We start from the raw sequence: 2,500 nt of genomic DNA on the forward strand, positions 1-2,500 counted from the left end.
GTTACAATCGATCAGCACGATCAGTGATCGGCTACTAGTTTGATGATCGATCAATCATTTCAGTAACGTCAGCAAACGTTTTGTGGTTTGAGCTTCTCAGATGTGATGATTTGCTGTTTTTCACAGTGAGTTTCACAGACTGAACGATTAATAATCAGCAGATAATCAATAATTAAAGGAAGTGTTAGTTGCAGCTCGTCTTTTTCAGCAAAGCAGCTTTTATTTCTGTTCTTCTTATTATTTGACCATCAGCATGATGAGATGTCAAAAATATATATTTGGGAAACTCAAATAATCTTAAATTAATTAAATTACTGCGTTTAAAGTCATTGTGTTCCAGTTAAAGCGTGAAAAGAGTCTCAGGTTCTGGTTTACAGCTGCGGCGTCACAGAGCAGCGAACTGAAACTAAGAACGAGAAGAGAGCAGCGAAACTAAACCAAACCACAGAGATACATGATCACATGATCACATGATCACATGATCACAGACGGTCAGGTTACAGTCGCTTCGCTCTGACGTCACTCGTCAGAATATATATGAATATTAGTTTCATAGAGATATTGTAACAGTTATGTGTTGGGGGTGTTCTCCAGAGATAAAACTGAGCTACTGACACATGCAAAGTGTTTCCAAAGAGACTCTCCAGAACCTGTTGTTCCTCTTCTCCTTTCCACAAAGTTAGGTTGTAAAAAAATAGGCAATAAATGAAAAGTGCAAATCAATAATCACCTCTGAAGTTCTTCTACATGTTCCAGGCTGTGCTGTCTGTGTGTTCTGGGTGTATAAATAGGTAGAGGTCTGTCTGCAGGGAGGTGATGAGTAAAGTTTGATCTCAGTAGTCAGCGCAGTCGTCTCTGATCTGAGACTCCAGTTAGAGACCCGGTGTGGGGACCAACTTCATAAGGTAGTTTATTCATGAACACTTATTATAATACTTTAATTATATAAAATTAAAAGTGTCATAAAAACAAAAACAGGATTTTTAAGCCTCTTTCCACTTTTATTCAAATACAAATACAAATACAGGGATCTCTGCACATCCCTTATATATATATATATATATATATATATATATATATATATATATATATATATATATATATATATATATAAAATTGTCACATTTGAAAACCTGGAATCAGCATCGACTCGTCCTACAAGCTGAAATATTGGATCATTTGAACATTTATTGAAATGAAAGCATGTGAGAAGTTTAGAGGGAAAAATCATTATTTGGTGGAGCTGTTAACAACTCATAGACATGTGAAATGTGACCCCGACTACACACTGCTTTTTGTAAGACGTCAAAAGACAAAAAGGTTGGAAACCACTGGTTTCATCTTTAACAATGTGTTGTATTTTAAAAGCTTGTTATATTATCCATTGTGTCAAATCTTCATCTGAAAAGTAACTAAAGCTGTCAAATAAATGTAGTGGAGTAGAAAGTACAATATTTCCCTCTGACATGTAGAAAGTAGCATCACATGGAAATACTCAAGTAAAGTACAAGTACCTCACAACTTGTACATCAGTACAGTACTTGAGTAAATGTACTTAGTTACTTCATTCTAACTGTTGGCTTCACTCTGAACGTGACGCTTCACAACTGCTAGAAACTCTTTTTCCTTCAGATTCAACAGGTTGTGAAGTTGAAGCTGCAGTTCCTGGGTGTGATTCAGGCTCGGTGTGAACATCGTCTGTCTTGATTCAGACGTTGCTGTTACGAGTCTTTTTCTCTCTCGTGGTTCGTGTCCTCACTGGTGTGTTTGTGTTTGTGTTTGTGCGTCCGCAGACGAAGGTGGGTCACTTTGCGTCTCAGTTTCTCGGTTACCAGCAGCACGACAGCCAGGAGCTGCTGTCCTTCCTGCTGGACGGGCTGCACGAGGACCTGAACCGAGTCAAAAACAAAGAGTACATCGAACTGCGGGACGCCGAGGGACGACCCGACCAGGTCAGCCGCTCACCTCGGTTTACGTCGTCACGTTCAAACCGCCGCAGATCTCTCACAACAACTTCTCTCTCCGTTCCGCCCCGACAGGAAGTGGCCGAGGAGGCGTGGCGTAACCACCGCCGGCGGAACGACTCCGTGATCGTCGACACGTTCCACGGCCTCTTCAAGTCCACGCTCGTCTGTCCCGAGTGCCGCAAGATCTCAGTGACCTTTGACCCCTTCTGCTACCTGAGCGTCCCACTTCCTGTCAGCAAGGAGCGCGTCATGGAGGTCTTCTTCGTCTCTCTGGACCCTTACGCCAAACCTGTGCAGGTAGCTGGAAACACCTGACCTTAAATATGCAGCAGACATCAGTATGGACTCAAACTCATTATTAATTTCATTATCGATTCATCTGTTGATTATTTTCTGGGTTAATTGATTTGTTGTTTGGATCAGTTTACTGTCACAGAGACTCAAGAAACCAGAAAATATTCACATTTAACGAGCTGCAATCAGAGAAATTAGACTTTTATTTCTTAGAAAAATTACTCAAAACAATTAATCAA

The 2,500-nt window shown here is 40.5% G+C and overlaps 1 protein-coding gene across 1 annotated transcript in view; it reads left to right on the forward strand.

Annotated features, from left to right (window-relative positions):
• Positions 1 to 2,500, forward strand: part of usp11 (ubiquitin specific peptidase 11) — a 21,351-nt gene that overhangs the window by 7,704 nt on the left and 11,147 nt on the right. The window contains exons 9-10 of the mRNA XM_042407903.1: positions 1,794 to 1,952; positions 2,040 to 2,264. Coding sequence (XP_042263837.1) covers positions 1,794 to 1,952; positions 2,040 to 2,264 — 384 coding nt within the window. The remainder of the gene's footprint in view (positions 1 to 1,793; positions 1,953 to 2,039; positions 2,265 to 2,500) is intronic.

The sequence above is a fragment of the Thunnus maccoyii genome, chromosome 4 (genome assembly GCF_910596095.1).
Source record: "Thunnus maccoyii chromosome 4, fThuMac1.1, whole genome shotgun sequence".
NCBI classification, from domain to species: Eukaryota; Metazoa; Chordata; class Actinopteri; order Scombriformes; family Scombridae; genus Thunnus; species Thunnus maccoyii.